This window comes from Lycorma delicatula, chromosome 7 (assembly GCF_047948215.1).
Source record: "Lycorma delicatula isolate Av1 chromosome 7, ASM4794821v1, whole genome shotgun sequence".
NCBI lineage: Eukaryota > Metazoa > Arthropoda > Insecta > Hemiptera > Fulgoridae > Lycorma > Lycorma delicatula.
The window spans coordinates 13,659,881-13,685,640 of record NC_134461.1 but is presented as its reverse complement, the minus strand read 5'-3'; the positions used below and the strand labels follow the sequence as shown (position 1 = coordinate 13,685,640).

The 25,760-nt window shown below is 31.8% G+C and overlaps 1 protein-coding gene across 1 annotated transcript in view; it reads right to left on the bottom strand.

Moving 5' to 3' along the window:
• The window catches only part of LOC142328241 (mitochondrial-processing peptidase subunit alpha), a 50,407-nt gene that overhangs the window by 7,484 nt on the left and 17,163 nt on the right, over positions 1-25,760 (bottom strand). Inside the window, exons 7-10 of the mRNA XM_075371873.1 lie at positions 25,369-25,541; positions 17,567-17,678; positions 8,585-8,793; positions 1,862-2,027 (exon numbers count right to left, since the gene is read on the bottom strand). Of these exons, the coding sequence (XP_075227988.1) occupies positions 1,862-2,027; positions 8,585-8,793; positions 17,567-17,678; positions 25,369-25,541 (660 nt within the window). The remainder of the gene's footprint in view (positions 1-1,861; positions 2,028-8,584; positions 8,794-17,566; positions 17,679-25,368; positions 25,542-25,760) is intronic.

Sequence of the window (25,760 nt, the reverse complement as noted above, 5' to 3'; positions counted from 1 at the left end):
TAGTTTTATTGTATGAGATTTATTAAAAAATCAAAAAATAATCAAAATAAAATTAATTGTAAGCATGTTTTATTTATTGAAGAGAAGGAATTTATTTCAATGAGAAGTATTATTAAGACCCAAAATATTAATTTTCAAACTGAAAATAAAGAATTGCATGCCAATTCAACTGTATCTAGAATAAGTAAACTATATTAATTGCATTCATTTATAGGCAAAAATGGATGTCTAAGAATAGGAGAAAGATTGCAATTACCTGATTTGATTTTGACAACAAACATCCTATCTAATTTAACTAGGTTAATAATTGAAAATTAACATCTTACACTTTTGCATGCAGATTCCATTTTCAATTTCATGAGAAATATTACATAATCAATGGTAACATCATCATCAGATCAATTTTACACTAATGTCTGACATGTTTTTGATTCAAGGCAAGACAGTCACAGAAATGGATGGGACAACTGCCAAAACATTGTACTGAAACTACTTACAAGGTATTCACCAACTGCAGAATAAACTACGCAGGATCTTTATTAATACATCAAGGTGCTCAAAAATTAAGATAAAATAACATTATGCTGCATTATTTGTCTGCCTATCTACCAAAGCTGTACATTTAGAATTAGTCAGTAACTTGTCAACCGATGCATTTTTAGCTGCATTAAGAAGATTTGTCTCAAGAAGAAGTTTGTGATCTAACCTACACAGCGATAATGGCACTAATTTCATCAGAGCCAATAAATCATTTCATTCGATGTATAAATTTTTAAATAGTGAGAACATAAGAAAAAAAAATTGCAAACTTTTTGTCCAAAAAGAGGGATTCAGTGGCATTTTATCCCACCAAATTCATCACATTTTGGAGGCTTATGGGAAGCCTATATTAAAGTCAATGAAATAATCTAAGACATATGGTAGAAAATTTAAACTTGACATTTGAGATGCTTATTACTATACTAACACACAAATAGAAGCTTCCCTTAATGCTTGCCCTCTCTGTACATTATCTTCCAATTTACCTCTGACTCCAGAGTACTTCCTAATTGGTGGTCCCTCTTACTTCTTTACCTAATCCTAATGTAACAGACATACTTTTAAACAGGCTTAACAGATGGCAGTTAGTTTTGCAATGCATTAAAACCATCTGGCATCGATGATCTTCCGATTACCTATCTCAACTTCAACAACATTCCAAATGGAAAGCTGAGCATTCATCACTTCAACCTGGAATTGTAGTTTTATTAAAAGAAGGTAACATACCACCACTACAGTGGAAATTAGGCGTTATTGAAGACATACATCCTGGACCAAATAACTTCATTCAAGTGGCTAAAGTTCGAACGCAAACAGGAATTTATAAAAGATCCGTGACTAAGCTATGTCAATTACCCACCAGTGACCAATTCATTTTTTATTTTATTATTGTTTAATCTATTAATTATTATTCTTTTAATTTAATTACTATTTTTTGTATTCTTTATATTCAACTTTAGGTTTTGAACTTTAAGAAATCATATCGATTTCTGGTGGGCGGTATGTTGAGGCAGCGCTGCTGTTCTCTAGTGTGATATTAGACATTAATAGTTTTACAGTTAGAGTGCAACATGCATCCATACAATACAGCTGTGTCGCCAATCTTGTATTCAATCTTACTTTTATAGTATAATTACGTGTATTAATAAATGTTAATTCAAACCAGCCAACAATTTATTTACAGTCCACTTAATTCAATCAAAAAAACAAAAAAAGTTAACAAAATAGTTTACCAAATTGCAGTTTCTGGGTATATATTCATAAACCTCTTCATACACATATACATACTTATATATAACAAAATAAATAATTTTTATTATACCCTCAATTCAGAAGGAGTTACAGAGCTGGCCATATTGACAACTTCCTTAACTATCACCTCAACAATGTCACGCACATGTGTCGGTGGAGCACTGGCATGTATACAAAACAATCCACTATCAGCATAAGAATGATTATATGCAACAGCACTGAACATCCAATGGTATCTGGTAATGAGTAAAACAAAAATATCAATTACAATTCCGGTAAAAAAAAAGAAGGTATATATGGTCATCATGATTCTGATGACTAATTTTATCTGTTGATCCTACACTCAGCCCTATATGAAGTTTAAAAATTTTGGAGAAATATCCTTTGTCAAGAGTTTGGAATTGAAATAGTCAGTTCCTTTCTCCATCAAAAAAATACATCATAATAAGATATATATTACAAGTAAAAGTGACTGACCTTATAAAACTACAGTGCAAGAAGGCATGTGTTAAATCAATCTACATTTTAATAAAATTATAAATATATATATTTATTTATTTACAAATTTATGAATATGCAGTTCTGAATACTCATGTAAAAGTAAATGAGTATTCAGAACTACATACTGTCTACATAAAATATTTTTGTAGATAATAGTTCTGGTAACAACTGAAATTTTCTAACTGCATCAGTAATAATGAAAATACTTGTCTTTTCTTTCTTTTTTCATTTTATTTTTCACAGCATTAAGTAAAAAACCAGAGGGAACATAATTCTGTTGATCAAGACAAGAATGAAAATTAACTGTAATACAGAAATATGAAAGAAGAGTGTTGAATTTTGTCATGCATGCTAATTATTATAATTGTACTATAATGAATCTATGAAACTGCACAGAGGAAATAGAAAGTAAAACCAAATGAGTAAAAGAGCTTTAGAATAAGTGAAAGCATTGCTGAAAACAAGATAGAGACTGATTGAATTGATGAATAGGTTTGAGCAATTTTTTTTAAGTTTGCATCATACACATAAGAAGGTAGAAAAAATCTGATGTGGACACACCACATATGACTTCCTTGTATGCCTACTAAATTACATATACACATTTTTTAAAATGCATAAAATTTTATTTCACTAATAACTTTAGATTTTTTTTATATATATTTTTTTTACTGTATTATTGAAATATCATTTATTGCAAACTTTTTTTTACAATCAGAGGATAATAATAATTAATAAATCAATAAATTTAAATTAGAAAAAATGTTAAAAAATAAATAAAATGATGTCTGATTCAAACCGATGTGCCTTCCCCTTGTAACATCCAAATATTTCATTAACTGTAATTTTATTTGGCTAGAACTCTGTAGCTGATGAAAATAAGTAGCACTTTTGACATTACTTACAAGGAAGTAAAAAGTTAATATAGTTTTGGTTAGGATTGTTTTCAGAAATTATAGATAAAAAACCAAAAAGGAAAAGTGGATGGACAAACTGAGAAAGTGCCAGGAGCAGCACTTGATGAAAATTAAAAAAGCAAAACATTTTGCTTACATCATATCCTTTACAGAAGCGAAATTTCTTTTTCAGGGAAGCATCATAAAGTAAAAATGAAAAGGAGAGGAAAAGGAAGAAATATTGAAATGCTTACAGACATAAGGAAGTGAAAAAACTATAAGGAAATGAAATGAAGAAAGAAGCTCATGACAAAAAATTATTGAAGAAAAGAAGATATAAAAATTTTCACAACGAACAAACCAAATTTTCCTAAAACTGTAAATGTAATTTTTTTTTATCAAAATGTTAAACTAAAAAAGTACATTTTCATAACATATTACATATATGAAACAACTAAAAGTTTCTAAGCATCAAAAGTTAAGGTATTATTTTCAACTCTGTTAAGTAAGGATATGAAAAATCTTTGGATAAAACATCAGTGTAATAGAAAAAAAAAAGATTATTAATTTGATATAAAGCTGTCGCAAATAAAGATTTTCCATTCTGAGTTGGATTTGTGCTATCAACTAAATTCAGAATCATAATTTTTTACAAATGCTGAACCTTATTCACTTTATTTAAAATTTTATCTCTATAACAAAATACAAAGCTTTACAACAAAATATATCTTTCTATCAAAATACAAGACATGATTTTAAAGTAAGGTCTAGGTCCATTTAGAAATAAAAACAGTACTGAGAAATATGAACAAACATTATTATTTACACATAAAAACTACAATTAAAAGGATCACACAAACTTAAACGGAAATTTTGAGGAATAGTAATGAATCTGGTGGGGCGTTACAGGAAATTAGTTGGATATGCATGGAGGGGCAACCAACCAACCAAGCCCGTGTTTCCACGTCATTAGCAGAATATCTGAGCAGGAGGTACCATTGTCTGTTGAGCAACGAATTTTAATCTGATTTCTCATCAATGAAGATGTCAAATCCTCTGAAATTTTTACTAGACTCCAGGCACAGTTCGGATATGCTAACCTCACAAAAACTCAAGAGTTTGATTGAGCCAAAAAAATTTGAAGTGGCTGGCTGTGATGCAGTGGAGAACGAAAGACATTAACATTGCCCATAGACCAGCATCAATGATGACAACATTCAGTCTGTTCGTGACCTAGTGGAAGATGACTGCCAATGAAATTGCATCAGAGATGAACATAAGTGTTGGGAGTGTACATACAATGTTTGTCACACACTCTTCAATATAGCATAGTGTCAGCAAGGTGGATCCCATGTCTTCTCACTGAGGCACAGAGAAATATACGGAAAGATATCCGTCAGTAGCTTCTGAATCGCTTAGAAAAAGGAGAGACATTATTGGACAATATTGTGAGCAGCGATGAAACATGGGTCCACTCCACGAAATCCACAGAAAGCATGTCAACAAAAGAGGGATGGAAAAGTAGGGAGGGGGCACCAATCAAGGCCACAAAATATTTGTCAGTTGGAAAAGTTCTGGTAAGTTTGTTTTGGGACTCAAAAAGTGTAATGCTGATTGGTTTCCTGCATGAAAGGATGGTAAATGTGACATAGTACTGCCAGTTGTTGAAAGACATCAGGGCTGCTATTGCAACAAACAACCTGGCAACCGATTTGCAATCTCCTCCTCCACAATGCATGTCCGCATACAGCAGCTGAGACTCGTTAAAAATTCATTGGACACCAAACAGTCCAGAATTATCACTATGTGATTTCTACATATTCGGTTTGCTGAAAGAAGCTTTAGAAAAGGAGATTTAGAGACGATGCTAAATAAGGAATCCAGGTTTCATTTATGGTAACAATTGGATCAAACAATTCATCACCTTAATTTTCATAATGCTACAAAGTTGACCATTATACGTGCAATGGTTGTTGGAGCAGCCGTCTTGTTTTTCTGATGAGGGGAACAGGAAGGTATCTATCTACTTTAGAAAATATATTTCTATTGAAGGTAAATATGTAGAAAAGTAAGGTAATATATTTCTATAATTTTAATTTATTTAAATTCAATTTTTTTTGTAGTCCATATTTCCTCTATCTTAAATTCTAGATAATTACAAAATAAAAAATTATTCAGCCACTCCACAAGTACAGAAATAAAAAACACTCTTACCTTACTTTTCTCTTTACATCAGAGTGCTTTCAGGCCTAAGCCCATCTTCAGTAGTTTTTTTTAAAAATAAATAATTTATTTTTTAATTTTAAAACATTAATACTTAAAACTTCCTTAACATTTTATCTAATGTTAATATAGTACGCACTCAACATTTTAAAATTTAAAAAAAAATGTTGACAAATATTTGTTCTAAAAATTTTAACTTATCAAAAATATTTTACTGAATGTGGGCTTAGGCTCGAACGCGCTTTGATGGAAAGAGGAAAGTAAGATAAGAGTGTTCTTTATATCTCTACTTGTGGAGTGGCTGAATAAGTTTATATTTTGTAATTATCTATAATTTTATCTAATCAATAAAGCTTTTAAAGAAATTCCAGTTTATATTTGAATGACCCTTGTATTATTTACTACTCTAGATATTCTGCCTTCAACTTGAACAACATTTTTTACTGCATTTCACTAGTTTCTTCATTCCCTCTTCAAGAAATTCTGCTGTCGGTGACTCACCATTTTTCAATTCGTTATCATTTATCATTCATTGTCGAACCTTTGTGATGTAAGCCACTGTTTAAAATAAAGAAAAAGAAAATAATCGCTGGAAGCTAAAGTCAAGGCTATAAAGTAGATAACTGAAGAGTTTTCAACAAAATTTCTCTAATTGCATAATTGTCTGATCCATGTGTGAGTGGGCATTGTCATGCAAAACAAAATCTCACAGGATACCATTCATCATTATTTCATTTTTATAGCTCTTCTAAGATTTTTAATGTTTCACAATGAAAATTGGCATTTACAGTAGTTCTGCAAAAGTAAATTCAACAAGCAAGACACCCTTTCTGCCCAAAAGAAAATCAATAGCCATAAGCTTCTTCAGCAGAAGTTCTCAATTAAATTTCTTCAGTTTAGGGATAATGATGAATGCCACCATTGCATTGATTGCTGTTTAGTCTTGATGTTCAAATAAGAAACCCAGGTTTCATTTATGGTAATGATGTGATCAAACAACTGATCACATTCATTTTCATAATGCTGCAAATATTCATGCGTTGTACCAAGACAATTTTCCTTATGTATGTTTGTTATCATTTTCAGCACCCATCCAGTACAATTTATTTTAGCACAATTTTTTGGTCTAAACTTACAAATCAAGGATTGTGAAACAACAGGAAACAACAAAGACAATTGTGGTCAATTTTTTCAATCAAATCATTCATTATTACTGACAATTGAATGCTGCTTTCTTCATGATGAATGTTTGTTCGCTATTCACAGGATGAACACACCATCATCTTTAACATCATTCATGATATTCAGCCCGTAAATGTCACTTGAAATAGTATAAAGAAATACAAGGGGTACCTCTTAAAGTAATGACCGCTGGAAATTTCTCTCCTTAAGGTTGGCGAACCTGTATTGTTCATGGCCACGCTAGTAATGTACTCGTTGAATTGTTGTCTGTAAGCTGTCACACGTTGTAGTACCTTTCATTATGTGTGAGTTATTACATTATAAAATGAATATGAAAATCGATGTTGCCGCCGCCTGTGAAATACATGGAATCACAAGTTTTTTAAACCATCAAAATGTTAAGCCTGCTGAAATTCATAGGCAGTTGGTTGCTGTGTATGGTGATAAGGTAAAGAACGAAATAAATGTCTGAAAATGGTGTGAAAGGTTTAGAAATAACAGAATTAACGTGCATGATGAAAAATGTTCAGGAAGGCCCTCAATAATCACAGAGGATTTGTTGAAATGTGTCAATGATGAAATCAGAAAATATTGTCGCCCAAAAACCTGGCCCTTCTTTTTCGGATGTTTCAACTGTTATTGGTCACACTGTTCATGACCGTTTAGACTTGAGAAAGGTTTGTGCAGACTGGGTGCCGCACTTCTTAACAGAAGGTCACAAAAAAATTTGAATGGGATCTGCTTTGGAATTTTTGATGCACTACAGAGAAAAAAGTAATGAGTTCCTTAATTTAATTGTTACCAGTGATGAAACATGGATTTCATATTACACACCAGAGTGGAAACAGCAGTCAAGTGAATGGCATCATCCTCAAGCACCTAACAGACCAACAAAGGTCGATCCACAGCCATTTGGATGAAAAATAATGGCCACAGTCTTTTGGGATCGGTTTGGCATACTACTAACTCTACATAAGTTACAGTGTACCATTTAAAATTGGCGACGTGGGCAGCTGATTGATGGCGTCATCCTGCTGCACAATAATGCACGTCCACATGTTGCGTGTCAGACACATGATTTACTGAGAACATTTGGATGGGATATTTACGATCACCCGCCATATAGTCTGGACTTAGCGCCTTCTGATTATCATTTGTTTGGGAAATTTAAAGAATTTTTGAGTAGTAAGCAATTCACAGGTGACGATGGACTTAAAAATGCTGTTATCAGTGACTAAATGGACTGGTGGCAGAAGAATATGACAAGGGTATATTGAAGCTGATGTATAGCTAGAATAAATGTATTGATTCATATTGTGATTATATAGAGAAGTAGTATAAGATATGTAATTTAAGAGAAATAAAAAATATTTATTAAGTTTTCAGAATAAATTTTTTTACAATGAAACGGTCTTTACTTTTTGAGATAACCTCTTGTAGAACAAAAAAATGACTAAACTCTTGTATCTAACAGCTGACTATTGATCAAAATAACAGCTTTGGAAACACCATTCATTTACATCAAGTAAAGGTGGCAAATTCATAATAGACCTTACTTTAAAAACACACCTTGTATTTTAATTTTTTTGTTAATTTTAATTTAATATTTTTTAATTTTTAACTTGGTTTAAATAATAAGAATCTTTGAACAAAATGATAACCTTTGAACCAAAAGGTCCATTGTTGGCTGAGCCTGAGAATTAAATATATAAGAAAAGAAAATAATCAACAATTGATTGAAAAAAAAAGAAAATCTTTCTCTCTTATAAAAACAAGGTAAATAGTAGTTACTGCTCAATTCTGTATAGACTTATTTATTTTTTTCATTTATTATAATGAAACAGAACAAATAAGAGAAATGATTGACTACAGTAAAGAGTAATGTGAAAGAATCTCACAGAAATAGCTAAAACTTTGTTTACCAAACTGTAACAATGAATTATCACTAAAACTAAAATAATTCCATTATATTAAATTTTAGTTTCTATTACCTGTTTAATACATTTGTGTACAATCGAGTGTACATACCCTTGCCAGGGCCACCAGCACTAAACGAACCACCTCCACCCATCAGCATGTTTAATACACAAGTAGGTACAAAGTCCGGATCCTGATGAGAACAACTTTCAAGACCAATAACAACATGTGCCAACTCAGGTAAACCTGATGGTCCGGCGTATAATGGAATCTCACATTCCTCCTGGAAAGAAAAACAAAAGATATATATATATTTAAGCAATTAGAATATCATAACTACCAGACAGTCAGAATAAAAAGGTAACTTACTTAACTACAGGCGCTTTCAGAGTGTCACTCCATCTTCAGCAATCAAAAATATAAAGTACAGATTAATTATAATAAAGATATGTACATACTGGAGTCAATAAATTAAAAACACAAAGTTCATAACTTTGTTACAGATTTTGTAATAACTTTACAGGTTTATCCGTAACATAAAAAACGTTACACCCATTTTTATAAAATATATTAAAGATATTTATAGTATTACTGTTTTAATATTTAAAAGTAATATATTTATTGGGTAAAATAAGATTATATGTAAGATTATTGTTATTTATTACAAGTGTTTTTACATTACAACTTGTTACTGATTTTGATTACAACTTGTTATTGATTATTAAAACAATTAATCATCATTGAATTTATTGTAATAACCATTTATATTTTTGCAATATTCTTTACATATTCAATTTCTTTATTCATTTTACTATCATTATTATTTGTGTAATATATTATACATATATATATATATATATATATATATATATATATATATATATATATATATATTGCACGCATTTAATTTACCAGTGTGCTAAAATAAATGAAACTTAAACCATCAAAACACTATAAACAGATGTTAACTTACCAAATTAATGCCAAAAAATTAATTTTTGTTGGATCCCGAATCTTCAGTTGGAATTTAATTCTACTATTACATTAAAATCTTTTTTTCTTTTAAATTTAGAATATAGAAATTTCTGAAATACTGTTTTATAATCTTGAATTTTGTTATGAATGAAAACATGCAGCAAATTCAATCTACTGTCCGGTACTGGACTGATGTAATATTTAAAACACCATATTTTCCTTTGTTCATAATATCATTTTTGTCAACCGTTATACTTTATTAGTTTTTCATATTTTTGTTTATATTTATAATGTAACATTTTTCAAGTATATTTTTTTTTTATCGTTATAACTTCATTTTTGTAGTTTTACATGTGCGCGCACATGTGTGTTTGTGTGTCCTACGAGAATTCTGCTAAACTTAATAGGCATATTTCTCTTATTAAAATAATGAAAGAAAAATTCATATAAACGTGGGTTTGAAAATGTATCATTAGCATTGTTACTAGTGAAAAATTTCACCTGCTGAAATGAAGCCCTACTGAAATTCTGGGAAGATAAATTAAGTGGCAAATTTTATAGTGTAGGGTTTTTGACATGCAAAATTTAAAAAAACGGGTCCCATTTTGTTATGAAGGTTTTTAACAATAAGTGTCCTTAAGAAATAATAAATGAAACATTTTTTTTTACCTCAATAAAATAAAAGCGTCAATTTTTAAATCATTCGTTCAAAATTAACAAATGAATGATTTAAGCTTTATTTTTTTATTAACAATTATTCATTTATGAATTAGCTTTTATTTAATTATTTAATCATTAAGTTTATGTGGTAACAAACTTTTCAACATTTTACCAGCAAAGAAGTAGGTACCTAATTATTGGTTTTTCGTTTGTTTAACTGATGTTATAATGCTGTGTTTACTGGTACATTTTTTCAATGCTGGAGAAACCTAAAACACACATTTATAATAAGAATGGACGATTCAAACCTAATAATGCTTTGCGTCAGTAACCCTGTAACCCAAGATAACCTAATAAAAAAAAACACATTTTTAATCATAATATCAATACCAGTGAACCAATTTTTATTTTGTTTGTACCAAATTACGTGTCATTCAAAGAACCTTCCAATGAGGTGTCTCAAGCTACATCATCTCATTTAAAAAAAAAAAGTTTTCAACCCTTGAAAATTTAGAAAACATTTAAGGGCAAAATTTTCTGTTTGCAATTTAAAAAATAATTTTCAGTTTAATGCACAGCTTACGATTATTTCAAATGTTTTAATAAGTAGTATCACATAATTTTAGTTATTTTTGTTGGACTGAAATTTAAAAAAAGTGCTACCCCAAATGGTTTTTTGTACCTAACATGTGAAGGGGTAGGTGGATTTTGATTTTTTTTTACCAAAATTCATTATTCTTTTCACATTGTCAATGTGATTAAATATTACCATTGCCATTTTGAGTTGTGGTAAGTGTAGGGAAGAGGGTGAGTTCCACTCCTTTGAAAATAATTTCTTCCCAGAATGGTGTACATGCCTGCAAACAAAAATACGATGGGACTGATTGTTGTTTAATAATACATGTGATAACTTTTCAATTGATCACCCGGTATAAGCAATATGAGTGTATTTAATTTTATCTGACTTACGGTCAAGAATATATAGTAATATATATTATCAAGACTGTTTTTATTTTTATTATGGTCAACTTAACTTCATTCTTGTAACTTGAAATTCATGATAACCTGGCTAGCCTTTGGTCCAAAATAGGTCGAGTTTGTGGAAATCTACTGTACTCATTTCTTTCCAAATGTACCAATCTTAATTAAAGAGAGTGCATTTACTATATTCTTTATAAGCGGAAGGGTTTATTTTTAAACCGTTGTCATAGTTTGAAACTGTGCCTAATATATCATTTCATATTAAAATTTTGGACACAAATTTGATAATCCGAAAGCATAAATTATTATTTAAATCCAAGAAATATCTCTGAAAAGGTTTAGAATAGTTAAATGATAATTCTTGCCTTCTATCGTTAACACATTCATGGAAATAAATCATATTTTTGTACTATTTTTAGATAATGAATTCGATCTTAAAAGTTTTAGAAAGAAGAGTGGTGCTTTTTTTTTACTTTTTTGTATTTCATCAGCTTTTATAAATGTACTTTAATGAGAAAAATGAAATAAAATTTTAATGACAGTTGAAAAATATTTTTGTAAATAATAGTGTGTTCAAAAAATAACTAAACAAACATGATTATATTTTGAAGGACTGTATTCCATAAGCTGTGAGTAATGTTTTCTGCACAGGTTGGTAAACCTGCATTGTGTACAGTTTCCACAAGCCATTCAGATTGGTAACCTTTAGACAAGAAGGTGTATATTTATCGTCATTCATTATGAGTTCATAACCTTTGTAAGATTAAAACTGTCTTTTCATGTGCGCTCAGAATGATAACTTTAGAACAGCAAATATTTTTCACTGTAAACATCTTCCATGAGCATGATTTGTGTAGACAGACAGTGAAAGACCAGTTTTCTGTTAGAATCCAAGTACATTGGTTCCTGATTAATATAATGTAAAAGCACTAATTGAGAAATTAAGAGACAATATCGGTATAAAGGACTATGAGTGAAGCAGTAGACTATCAGTACTTTATAAAGAAAAACTTGCAAGTCATCCAGCTGCTATACAGCATAGTCCCTACAAGTCCATGTGAAAACTGGACAGAAAGAAAATCATCAGTGTTGCAACCACATACAAGCAGTACATATGAAGCTTGGTCTCATCCCATATAAGGTGAAAACAGTTCAAAAGTTATAAGCCACAGATTCTATAAAGGGTATTAAAAAAAATTTGATTTGAATTGTGAATGATTTCAACAATTTCTAGCGGATAGTTCCAATGATATTTTGGAATATGTTTTGTATACCGTTGAGGCACGATTCTACTTTTTAGGATATGTGCACGCACATACAGAATTCATGTTCACAATCTGCCAGCAACCCACACGCCTTAAATGAAACTCCTCTACAAAACTAGAAAATTGAGGAGTGGATTGGAATATCTAGGAGATGATTAGTTATTGTAAAATCATTTACCAGTTCATGGGAAAGAGCTAACCGAGGATGAAATTAATAATGCTTGGATTCAACAAGATGGTGCAACTACACAACAACCTGGCAGTTGATAAGATTAATGAAAGAGGTTTTTGGAGATTGAATTATTTCTAGGGCTTGTAGCTTCTTCATTCTTCAGATTTAAGCCTACTGATATTTAACTCTGGGATTACGCAAAAAGTAATGTGTGTATCAAAGAAACTCCACAGTCTCTAAAAAATTCCAACTGCTACTTTACCAAAAACATTTACATGAACAACTTGTGATAGTACTGAAGAATAAGAAGAAACAAGTGCCTATTTGTCTGGATGTTTGTAGGGACCTTTTCCAACAACTACTGTTTACGCCATTCTGGCATAAAGTTTTTCCGTTTTTTCTACGAATTCCCAGCTAGGGTAGGTCCCGTTGCTTTGTTACAAGGAATGTTTGAATTCCACTTGGTTTCGTATTGCTGGGTCCGTAAAGTCCACCTGTCTCTATTATTGTTCTTCTGTTCGACCCTCCCCCCGTCATCCTTAGCGACCGCGCCCATTATTCTATCGAGTCATTTCTGACTAACCTTTTCAAACACCCGTTATTTTTTCGTCCCCTTACTAATACATACACAAACACTCTCCTGTACACTACCTGGATCTGGTTACCCCCGCCTTTTTTCGCCATCTTTTCGGCAGAGTACCTCCAACATCTAACCAGTGCAGTCGCCTATGGCAATACTCTCCTGCAAAACTCTGTGTTAACATTCACGCTCAAGCAGAATTTCAAACTCATCACAACACATTTGAGATTCCACGCCTCACACTACCACTAAACCACATCACGCCGCTGTATTCCTGATTCACCGTGCGGACTACGCCCAGGACTACATAGGTATTCTTCCGTACTTGCTGTTACGAGATCATCTCTGGCAAATATTCGTGTGCTACAGGCAAGTTCAGTTTTTCTTTACTCATTACGTTAAACCTTTATGTTATCATTCAAATTTGTGGAACATTCAGTTCATCCTACCTATGCCGTTCAAGTTTCAATTTCACTTTAGTACAGTCACGACAGGTCACTTACAGAAGGCTGTCAATTCAGCTGCAACCCATTTCATGTGCTCAATTAAGTTCAGTGTGATTATATTGTAATTAATTCTTTTGTACTGTAATATTATTGTGTATTTTTCTACGTCAAACTAAAATTACATTTTTACATTATTTAACGTTAAGTTTGTGGTTCATAAATCAGGAAAGGACAATGCCAATCAAGATTTACTTTAATTTATTTTTCTAAGGTTATGACATTTGTTCATTACTAATTTTTCAGTATTACAGCATTTGTCAGTAATGCAATAGTTTTCCAGTTATATTATGTTTATTGATGTTTTGTTTTTCTAAGTATATAATTGTAAATCTCATTTTAATAATATTATTACTGATATGCTGATTTCAGTTGATATTTCTTATGTGAAATTAAGTTATGTTTAGTTCATAATTTCATTCAATTTAAGGTTATGCTTTAACATAAGTTCAGTTGTTTTACATAATTAAAGTCCAATTTCTTTTGGCAAATACTAGCTGTGTGTTTTTTTTATTTTTTAACTTTACCCAACATAGCTAGTTGTTTTTGGTCCTCCGGGTGCCGGATATCATTCCGGATTTACAGTTCATACTACATTTCTTAAAGTAAATTTTTGTCATAAAATCTCTTTCAAACATTTTTGATCTAAACTTTTTCTATTATATAAATACTTTAAATTGTTCTTTCAAATTTAGAATATCTTATATTGTATTGTTTTTAAGCATGTTACTGAAAGTAATGATGTCATGAAAGTTGTAAACAACTACTAATTACAGTAATTATATAATTAATTATTGCTTGTGATAATTTAATATAACGATTATCGTATCTATTAATTCTCTGATAAAAAATTCTTTCTGATTTTATATTATTATTGTTGTATAATTAAGTTGTTATTTTTAAGAGTGGTATTTCATATTGTATCTAATCTTACTATTTAAATATTTATTGTAAACTTAATGCACAACATGACTCGTGCTCAGGCCACCATCATTTCAGCTAACGCTGCGCTGTTAGCCAAAGCGCAGCTTCGTGTTAACAAACTCAGGAGAATCGTCAACTTTCACGGAATTTCCGTATCTAGTAAACAATTTGATGATATCAAAGCCCTCGATCAACAGTTTTATGGCATCCTCGATGAAATTCTTGTTAATAACTCAGAAATAAAAAACCAGTCAGAAATTTGTGATATAATTGTAATCAGCACCGAATGGGATTCATTATTTTGTCCCATTAAACGTGTAGAATCAGAAACTCCCGATTTAAAACAGAATATCAAACCAGTCTTTCATTCCTTGTTAGAGACTCCGAAATTCAAAATTCCCATTTTTTCTGGAAATTTCCACGACTGGATAAATTTTCACAATCTGTTCAAAGGTTCCGTCCATGAAAATTCACAGTTATCTTCTGAACAAAAACTGCAAATTCTAAGGACACATTTATCTGGTAATGCGCTCCTATTAATTGAATCTCTGCCAATTTCTGCGGAAAATTATCAAGTCGCTTATGACATTTTGATTTCTAGATATGACAACAACCACTTAATTCGCGTTGGTGGACGTCAACAGTCGTCACTGGCCTATGATTCAAAACATCAGCTGTTACTGCCCAAAACTTCCAATTTATCCAAACTTCTCATCAGAAAACATCATGTCGATGGCATGCACTGTGCTCCTCGACACACCCAAGCACTCGTCGCGCAACGTTTTTGGGTCATATCTGCACACACTGTAATTCGTCAAGCCATTAAAAACTGTTTGACTTTTCAACGCTTCAGACCCTTCTCAACCCAACCAATCATGGCTGATCTTCCTGCTGATCGTGTCATTCCTCAACGGGCCTTCTCTGCTGTAGGCACTGACTTTGCCGGACCCTTCCCTTATAAATCTTCTAATTTACGAAACGGCAAAATCCAAAAGGGATATTTGTGTATCTTTATATGTTTGTCCACCAAAGCTGTGCATTTGGAATTTGTTTCTGATCTATCCACTCAAGCCTTCCTCGCATCCTTCCAACGCTTTAGGCCGACCTCATACAGTGTACTCGGACAATGGTACAAATTTCGTCGGCGCTTCGAAGCATTTAAGGGAAGTTTCGAATCTCCTTGCCAATTCCCAAGATCAAATCTCAACCAATCTGTCGTCCCAAGGCGTCACTTGGCATTTTAATCCACCTTATGCTCCCAACTTCGGTGGTCTGTGGGAAGCCGCTGTCAAGTCAGCCAAAACGTTACTACATCGAACCTTCGGTGACGCCCCCTTCACCTTTGAAGAATTTTGCACAATTTTCGCCCGTATTGAGGCAATTATGAATAGCCGACCTCTAACTTCTCTTTCATCGGACCCTGCTGAAGAATCCTGCACGCTTTCCCCTGGACACTTCCTTATCGGATCTCCAATCCTTGGACTTCCCGAAAAACCCATTGGTGTCATCTCGGAAACATTTCCTGGTAAGGATGGTATCTTCCGTGTCATCCGTATCAAACTCTCTTCTGGTTTCATCACTCCTCCTGGAAACAAGATCCCTCCTCTGGTCTTCTCTTCATGATTCTGCTCGCTCGCCCCCCAGTATGTTTACGCCATTCTGGCATAAAGTTTTTCCGTTTTTTCTACGAATTCCCAGCTAGGGTAGGTCCCGTTGCTTTGTTACAAGGAATGTTTGAATTCCACTTGGTTTCGTATTGCTGGGTCCGTAAAGTCCACCTGTCTCTATTATTGTTCTTCTGTTCGACCCTCCCCCCGTCATCCTTAGCGACCGCGCCCATTATTCTATCGAGTCATTTCTGACTAACCTTTTCAAACACCCGTTATTTTTTCGTCCCCTTACTAATACATACACAAACACTCTCCTGTACACTACCTGGATCTGGTTACCCCTGCCTTTTTTCGCCATCTTTTCGGCAGAGTACCTCCAACATCTAACCAGTGCAGTCGCCTATGGCAATACTCTCCTGCAAAACTCTGTGTTAACATTCACGCTCAAGCAGAATTTCAAACTCATCACAACACATTTGAGATTCCACGCCTCACACTACCACTAAACCACATCACGCCGCTGTATTCCTGATTCACCGTGCGGACTACGCCCAGGACTACATAGGTATTCTTCCGTACTTGCTGTTACGAGATCATCTCTGGCAAATATTCGTGTGCTACAGGCAAGTTCAGTTTTTCTTTACTCATTACGTTAAACCTTTATGTTATCATTCAAATTTGTGGAACATTCAGTTCATCCTACCTATGCCGTTCAAGTTTCAATTTCACTTTAGTACAGTCACGACAGGTCACTTACAGAAGGCTGTCAATTCAGCTGCAACCCATTTCATGTGCTCAATTAAGTTCAGTGTGATTATATTGTAATTAATTCTTTTGTACTGTAATATTATTGTGTATTTTTCTACGTCAAACTAAAATTACATTTTTACATTATTTAACGTTAAGTTTGTGGTTCATAAATCAGGAAAGGACAATGCCAATCAAGATTTACTTTAATTTATTTTTCTAAGGTTATGACATTTGTTCATTACTAATTTTTCAGTATTACAGCATTTGTCAGTAATGCAATAGTTTTCCAGTTATATTATGTTTATTGATGTTTTGTTTTTCTAAGTATATAATTGTAAATCTCATTTTAATAATATTATTACTGATATGCTGATTTCAGTTGATATTTCTTATGTGAAATTAAGTTATGTTTAGTTCATAATTTCATTCAATTTAAGGTTATGCTTTAACATAAGTTCAGTTGTTTTACATAATTAAAGTCCAATTTCTTTTGGCAAATACTAGCTGTGTGTTTTTTTTATTTTTTAACTTTACCCAACAACTACCATAAGGTAAGTCCACGTTACATTTTGTTGTACTATTGAAGGTGTATAGTTACAGTTCAAATGCACTCTATAATAAATACATTACTATTACCTGAACAATTCCACCAGTATATTGTGCAACAGAATTATCTGCTTTTAGCTGTTGAGATGGTAATACAAGACCGCTGTCAATCTCCCAAATTGGTTTTTCTTCAACGAAATACCTATGAAAATATAATAAATAATCACTTCAAATAATAAAATCTTAATGGGAAGGAAGATCCACTTTTTTTTGCCAAATAAAAATGTAAAGCCATAAGAGTAGATAAGTTACACTAGCCATCACTACACAATCCTAAGTGCAGTAATGATCCTAATCACATCTAACTGTCAAAATTTAGACTTCCTAATCCAGGTAGGAGTGGTTTTATCATCAGTATATTTTTTGTTTATGATAAGTTAGTCAGAATTTGATTAAAAACCTTTCTACAAAAAAATAAATCTATAAGAATTTGCTCAAATATAAGTTGAAATATATATATATATATATATATATATATATGAGTGAAATTTCTGAAGTGTTCATACAATATGACAGTTTAAAGGAGAGAGGGCATCACTGCTTATTAAAGAACACACAGAAAGACACAAACAGCAAGCAATACTTAAATTAAATATTTAAATGATCAATATTAAACTAAAGAATAGAGAGACAATATCTAATAAAGAATTCTGTTTATGGACGGTTTGTGAAATATTATACAAAAAAGTATAATACACTTTGGGTACTGAAGTGTTAACTAAACAATAAATGTGTCCTTAACCTTGGAGTGAGCAGCACCTTTCATAGAGTCACATTAAGAAGGTGTGTGTGGGGCGCTGTATACCGCTCTGCAATACCATGTGATTGCAATATCACAATTGAAACATTTTTCCGAATATCAAGGAACATGAATTGTAAAGGTTATTAAAAACAATAATGAACGTATTAATCACCAAGAACTTTTAATACAGACAATTTTATCACATTATATAACAAACAAATGAACTGAAATTTATAAAAAACTAAACATAATAAAAAGTAAATCAAAATTAATTAAAATACAATATATACGTCTTTTGTTTACATATAACTACTAATCACTGTCTTCACTGATACAGTTACCATCCATATTTTCACAGCAGTTGCACGTTACTTGATGTATGCTGTAGCGTTTACAAACAAAGCAGCAGCAATTTCAACATTGTACTATTGTTTTTATGCACACCGTATCTGTGGCAAGGACCAGCTCTTCGATCTTCATCAGTATCTTTGTCTTCTGCAGGCTGGGACTTCTGGGGCTTGGAATTTCCTTCTTATTTTTTTTCATTGTACCAGTTAGGGTAATTCCATTGTCTAACAAATACATTGCTAAAGGGTAGCTCATGAAATAACTATACATTGTAAATTTTAGAATGAATAAGCCTTTTGACTATGTCAACTGTCTTATTAGATGTAAGATTCAGGCCATCCCTTTGTTTTCCACAGTATAGTTCAAAATTGTTATATGTTAAAGGTCTTGCTATCAAACAATGCACATATTTTGCGGGCTTTTTTGGCATAAACTGAAAAAATCCACATCAACTACAGAATGGGTATAACATTTCAACAATAATGACGAATTCAGAGAGGCTATAAATCTTTTTGCAATTACTTACAAAAAGGCGGCAATTTTGTCAGTCTTTTCACAAAGTTTTTTCGTTTTTTGTCATCAAATCTTAGGGAACAAAGACGATACATAAATCGTTTATAACTAAAAGTAGATTGTATTACCATTATTCTGGAACCATCTGCCTTCCAGATTTCTTTCACATTTGCTTTGCTACTTTTTTTTACGGCTAGCATGTATCCTGAATACTACCATGATTTCACCTCACATGATAAATTTACAGTCCCTCTTCTGCTGTATTGAACCCAATTTTTTTTTTCCACGTATAGATTAGTGTACCAAACTGTCATCAATTGTCTCTGGGGTTATAAAACAAAAAATATATCTAATTCTTTTTTCATTCCTCTCGTCTCTCTTGTAGGTCCAATTTTGATTTAATTTAAGAGGCAAAGCCAAGGGGTTGCTAATTCACAAAGTTTTACCATCTCTATTGATAAAAAAAATATAATCTTCATTACATAGAATAACATCATCTTCGACTTCTTCAGCATCCTCTTCGGCTGATTGTTCTGAACTGCTATTATGATTGTCTTCTTGAATGGCCTCAATTTCTTCACTATCATCAGAAAAATCTGCCATTTCTTCATCTGGTTTATTTTCCAGTTGCTGAAGAACAACATCAAACTCGTGAGGCAAAAAAATTTGCCAGACCTGCAAAAATGAAGAAAAAATTAAATAAACTAAATAAATAAATGTGAAAATATCCAAAAATAATTTAAGATATTATTAATTCCATAATAACAAATATTATGTTGATAAAATGTTACCAAATTAATTTATTATTTATGAAAATAATAAAGAAGATGGATAAGTTAAAAATATAATGAAAAATTACACTTACATTAGGAGGTGCATGTAGCATGTAGTAGGTAGTGCCGGTGACCGATGTGATAAGATGTAGACATTAGCGAGCTTCTGACCTTGAAGCGAAGTTGAAGCAGGTTGAACAACCTGCTGCTTTAATATTAAGAAAATTTCAACATTATTGTCACTGAGGCAAAACAAGCATCCATACAATATCACCAGAAAGTACATATTACCTTCTATGGTGAGACAATATCTGTCTGTTAGCAGCAAAGTGTTGAGACAAAAACAGATCTAGCATTTTTAAACTTGTTTAAACTTTGACTTCTTTTTACACCTACCTACAAAATAAGAATAGGTTATCAATAGTATGTTTTTAATTTAATACAGACTTCAAAAAATTAAACTTTAGCCTTATATCCTGACATATTTTAATTTTTTTAGCAGTTAGACAGAAATTTTTTGATACTTTTATAGCATTTCCCTTAATATTATTTCTATTTGGTATAATTGGTGTTTTTTTTTGTTTTGTTGTATAAAAAAAAAAGAATTTTATTCATCCATAATCAAACTGAAAAATTTTTGCCAGGTTTTGCTTAAATTGAACTAAATTTGAAATTATAAAAGATTCATTTTATGGTCACTTAATATTATTTTTTTAAATGTAATTAATAATATGACTATATATTTTACTGAAAAGAACAATCAATTTTTCATACATGTTAAAAATTTCAGCTCAAAATGAAAAAAAAAAAACTTTTATTGCAGACTTTGTGATCTCACACACATTTCAAATAATCATATCAAAATCTTTATTTTAATGTTTTTCTACATTGTAAGGTGAATAAAAAATAAACCATGAAATACTAAACCAAATTAAAATAAACATTAATATTAATATTAATTAACATTTACTATCATTATCATTTACTATCAATCAAGGAACTATAAAAGAGTAATACAAGGGTGTCGATTATTATCCACAATTTAGTTATATTTTTGGTTATGTTGGTAGTACTGTTGTGATGCGTAGATGACGCATGCATGGTTTAATTGTTGTTATGTCTGTGCAGGTTTCATGCTGCTGGGTTAGTTTCATTATGGCTGCCCTGCCGTTAACCATGGCTGCTCCACTTTCTGTTTGCACTAAAGAAGAGCAACGATTAGTGATCCATTTTTTGTGGTCGGAAGATGTATCAGAAGCCAAAATTCATCGAAAACTTTCGGTACAGTACAGGAACAGTATGTTGCCCCAATGGAGTGTCTACGAATGGATTGAAAAATTCAATAACAGTCGCACAAGTGTTACGCACAACGAAGGAGCCAGATGACCGTTTACCGCCACAAATGAAGATAACATTGAGCGTGCACGTGACATGGTCTTCTTAGATAGACAAGTGACTATCGATGAAGTGGCACATAGTCTGCAAATTAGTCACGGTTCTGCCCACGAAATCATCCACAACAGACTTTGGTTTCATAAAGTCTGTGGAAAATGGGTCCCAAAACAACTCACACAGTTGCATAAACAAACGCGCTTGGACATCTGCCGAAGACATTTGGATCGCTATGGTAACAAATGGGACATCTTAGACAGAATCAACACTGGTGATGAAACATGGATCCATCGTTATGAGCCGGAGAGTAAACGGCAGAGTATGGACTGGAAACATCCAAATTCGCCCTGCAAAAAAAAGTTCAAGACCCAACCGTCCGCAGGAAAACTGATGCTTACGGTTTTTTGGGACTCATAAGGCTCAGTACTGGAACATTATGAGGAAAGGGACATGACAATAAACAGTGCGTGTTACAGTGAGATGCTTACTGCCAAGCTGAAGCCTGCAATCCAAAGCAAACGCAGAGGACTGCTGTCGAAAGGTGTTGTGTTGTTGCACAACAATGCCCGTCCACATACTGCTGCCCACACTGCTCAAACCGCTGCAGAAACTCAACTTTGAAGTACTGGCTTGTCCTCCGTCTTGCCCCTTCTGACAACCACTTGTTTGGTCCACTCAAAGAGGCATTAAAAGGCCATCGATTTACCTTGGACGAAACAGTGAAAGAAGCAGTGTATTCCTGGCTCACAGTTCAACTGAAAACCTTCTTTTATGAAGGCATCAGGAAGCTTGTACAACGATGGACCAAGTGCGTTGAAATGCAAGGGGACTATGTTGAAAAATGATGTACATGTAAGTTTCCTATTTTTATTGCAATAAAATTTATAACTACATTGCGAATAATAATTGACTTACCCTCGAATTCTAAGAAAACCTCACTGTAAACAAATTACCTTATAACACCGCTACAAATACAACCAACAAAGTAAAACTACAGCTTGTATTGGTAATACATTATAATCTGTGTAAGGAAGTACATGGAACAGAATGGAGGGATAGCAGGAGAACTACTTATCTCCCTACTGATTGTAGATACTGGATTGAAGTCTTGCTGCTGTGTCTTTCTTCTACTGGGCTGGTAATTATTTATTTGGTGGTGGTTATATTTATTTGGTTTTATTTATAGATGGAATTATTTGCTGCATTCCGATCCTTTAGATCAGGAAGAATTAATTGACTGGAGCTGATCCTGGGAAACTAGCTGCGTATAACCTTCGTTCTCCCAGCGTGTTTTCCCTTCCACCCTTCTCCCCTGAAGTCCTTTCGGTGTAGAGCCTTCTGACCTAGCAGGAATACACTTTTCAAGAGCCCTAGTGTTTAGAGAATGCAATGCACTCCCCTTTCTGGAGGGAGTCTCATGTGCTGGCGGTGAGATAATTGTAAGATTTAGGGAAGGGGTAAAATACATCCCATATGATGTAAAAAAAAACTAAATCACACAATTTAAAAATTTTAATACACATTTTAAATTGCCAATATGTAAACAAAAGACTAAAAACAAATAGCCTAAAATCATGCACAGAGTTTGCCAAACACAATACAAAATCATGAAAAAATAAGCAACTCTTTTATTCTGATTAAAAGATAATACATTAAATTTGACACTCGCTCAGGAATGGTTAAATATACTAACCTATGGATTAAAAGGGAAACACTAACTAACATTTGTCAGGATGGTAAGTTAAAATTGATAAAATTGTTCTTTTTTTCTACCATTTTGATATTAAAAAGGCAAATTAATTTTAAAAAATTAACAGACTTGTGTAATTTTAAAAAATATAATAAATTGGATCATCATTCAAAGGGCAGAAAAAAATGAATCTTATAGACAGTAATAGCTTTAAAAGGGTTAATAAATTAAAAAGATATTTTTTTCATTTCTAATATTTATTAAGAAGCCCAGTTTTATTTTTTTTTAAATTTAACATTTTCTTTCAACTCCTTGTTTCTATAATGACTTGTGTAAATTGCTTCATACAAACAAAAATATTTCTAATAAAAATTAAAAGAAAAAAGAAGTGAAAAAAAAAATTTTTTAAAAACAAAATATTCAATAGAAAAAACCCAATAAATAATTTAAACTTTCTTAAAATTTTTACAATTTTGAAGTCTGCTCCAAAATATGGTTTAGCAGTATATTTTTAAGCAGCCAGATTTCTTGAAATCAGAACTAAAAAATAGTCATCCTTTTTCTTTACTATTTTTCCTTTTACCTAATGTTCCCTCTATTTCATGTACTTGCAAAGTGGTAAAAATGCACACATAAAAGCACTATAAAGATGAATATCATTATACTCAATTTTTTATAAGACTTTGAAATTAAAAATTGTATAAAAATAAAATTTATTATAGGTAGGACTATTTTATGTTACAAACCACATTACTGGATTAAAAAATAAATATAATAAATAAATAATACTTATTTTCATCGTTTGTTGACCTACTATACTTTTAGAACTATATTTTCTATTAAAATTATATAAGATATTATTCTGCGAATCAAACTAGTTAAAATTTTATACATCTTGTGGTTTCTAAAACAGTTTTAGTTTTTTTTTATAAAATAATCCAAAATCCACATATTATTGAAAAACAATATCAATTTAAATACTGTCGCACTGTACTTAAATTCACTGCATTTTGGTAAATAATAATCATTACAAAATTACTTTTTTAGAGCGATACCGCTACCACCACTACTAACCTAGCTCAATATTATCACTCTCCTGAATATAAAATAATTATCAACAATATAGTTTAGAGAAAAATTAATTTTGAACATAAACCGTAAGAAAACTTAAAAGTGGAAAAATATACTTAAGTGGGATAACACCTCCGATTGAAAAGAAGTTAGTAAAAATGCTAAAAACATGATTGTTAATTACTATTAAGTGCAAATGTAGCGGTGAAAATGTTAGAGAAGGCTTTTAGCAAGAATGTTATATCAACATCCAAGGGTTTATGAATAATAAAAACTTTGCAAGAAAGTCGTACAGACATCAACAGAGTGGGATGTACTATTGCTTCCACAATTGATGACAATATCAACAAAGTAGAGGAGATTATGATCAATATTGTTACAATCACGCCTCTTGTGAAAAAAAATGTTAACAGACATTTTGGATATGAAATAAGCAGCAACAAAATTTGTTCCAAAACTGTTCAATTTCCAACAGAAGTGACATTACGAAATTGTTAGCCGACATCGCTTATGCTTCAGAATTACTCAAATCTGTCAAAATAAGTGACAAAATATGGATGTATGATTATGATAATGAAAAGAAGGTCTAATCATCCCGATGGAAGCTTCCTGAAGAACCGAGACAGAAAAAAGTATACTCGGTTCAATCAAACGACTCAATCAGTTCAATCGATTCCCCTCACTGTTTTTTCAATTACAATGGCATAATCTATTATGAATTCTAACCACAAGGTTGTATGGTGAACAAACAGTATTACTTAGTGGTTTTATGCTGTTTAAATGATAATCTGATTATCTGTAGGTCATCACAGAAAATTACTACAAATGTAGGTAAACAGTTCTTGGATTTTGCACCATGATAAAACTCTAGCTAAAAGTAACACCATACAGACACTGCAGCCTCTGTTTTCACTAGACAGAGCACAATGCAATTTTTCTTGTTCCTACTGAATAAAATAAAACATTAAAAGAACATCAATTTGCGACGACATGAAATAAAAACAAAAATGCTAAGTGAACTTACGTCATACCAAAAACTGCTTTAAGAATTAAAAAAAATGCCGGCATAAGTGTGTTACATTGTGAGGGACTACTTTAACAGGGATATTTCCAATATAGATGAATAATTAAATTCTTTTTGATAAAAATCACATAAACACATATTTATCAAAAACGTAGTTTTCACTTTAATAATCTAACACCTAGTTAGATGTTAACATTTAGTTAAATGTTCAAGCATACATACATTACATACACACTTCTATAACAAGAAATGGTTGTATTAATAAATTTTTTACTTTACCTGTTTACAGATTCTAGTAAAACTTTATGATCAACACCGACTCCAGCAACTACCATTCTTTCAGGTGAGTGATGATGTTTTAAGTAGGTCAATAATAACATCCTATCTATTTTTGATAAACTCTGTTTAGGACAGATTTTTGGTAATCCAAGTGTATTATCCCTGTATGCTGCCTGTATTAATAGACAAAGATATGTGTACAACACAAAAAAAAGTCAAAGATAAAAAATAATTTAACTACCGTAAATTTTTAAATTGAAATATTTCAAAAATAAAAAGGTTGTAAACTCTTGATACCTTATTATTAAATCAAATAGCAAGATTTCTTTAATTCAGTTTTTATCCAACCAAACTTCTCATGAACATTTCAATACTGTCTATCTTTTTCAGTT